This window comes from Penaeus monodon, chromosome 21 (assembly GCF_015228065.2).
Source record: "Penaeus monodon isolate SGIC_2016 chromosome 21, NSTDA_Pmon_1, whole genome shotgun sequence".
Lineage (NCBI taxonomy): Eukaryota > Metazoa > Arthropoda > Malacostraca > Decapoda > Penaeidae > Penaeus > Penaeus monodon.
The window spans coordinates 16,891,890-16,892,633 of record NC_051406.1 but is presented as its reverse complement, the minus strand read 5'-3'; the positions used below and the strand labels follow the sequence as shown (position 1 = coordinate 16,892,633).

General features: G+C 34.9%; 1 protein-coding gene across 1 annotated transcript in view; it reads right to left on the bottom strand.

Annotated features, from left to right (window-relative positions):
* Positions 1 to 744, bottom strand: part of LOC119586587 (trypsin-like) — a gene marked incomplete at its 5' end in the record, with an annotated part of 27,065 nt that overhangs the window by 25,366 nt on the left and 955 nt on the right. Inside the window, one exon of the mRNA XM_037935338.1 lies at positions 60 to 153. Within this exon, the coding sequence (XP_037791266.1) occupies positions 60 to 153 (94 nt within the window). The remainder of the gene's footprint in view (positions 1 to 59; positions 154 to 744) is intronic.

Below are 744 nucleotides of genomic sequence, written 5' to 3'. Positions count from 1 at the left end.
GCCCTACCGAACGATAATGAACAAACTTAATCAAATAAGATAATGAAGATAAACATTACCCTCACCTCAGTCTCACAATTAGACCCTGGCACGTAGCACATGGCTTTCTCCAAGATTTCTTCCTCGCCACACAGCTCTGGGTACACACATTTCCTGCGAATCGGGACGAGTGGAAATAATTGCTGATTAAAACGGAAATAAAGGAGAGGAAAATAAGGAAAACGTCGTAATCAAGGCCCCTGGGTGAAAAAAAAAAATAATTGGGAGATAAAAAGATTGATTGATAAAGGGGATAAGTAGAGAGAGTAATGACAGGTTGGATTTAAAGGGAAAAAAAGTCGATGAATATTTTGCTTTATAGGAATTTGCGATTGATCTATAAATTGGTAAGTGATGTTAAAAAGACATACATTGGTAATTAACAAATAGAAAAAAGAGGAAATTAGAGGTGTTTAGTACTTAAGGGGACAAGAAACAAATTACTTGCTATGTTTATCCTTTTCTTAAAGATGGCAAAATTCCGATGATGAAAGTCATATACAACACATAATTAGTCTTAAAATAATAAGAAAATAAACAAAAATATATACGTGTATCCCCTGCGTCTCTGACCTTTCTCGGCAATCCTTATTTTTTTATGACCTGATTTGACCTTCGAAATTAACCTGTGACCTCTTGTGGAGCATAAGATTTAACCTTTTAGGGATGTGGTACGACTTCTGTCATTGTTAATTTGCAATTATG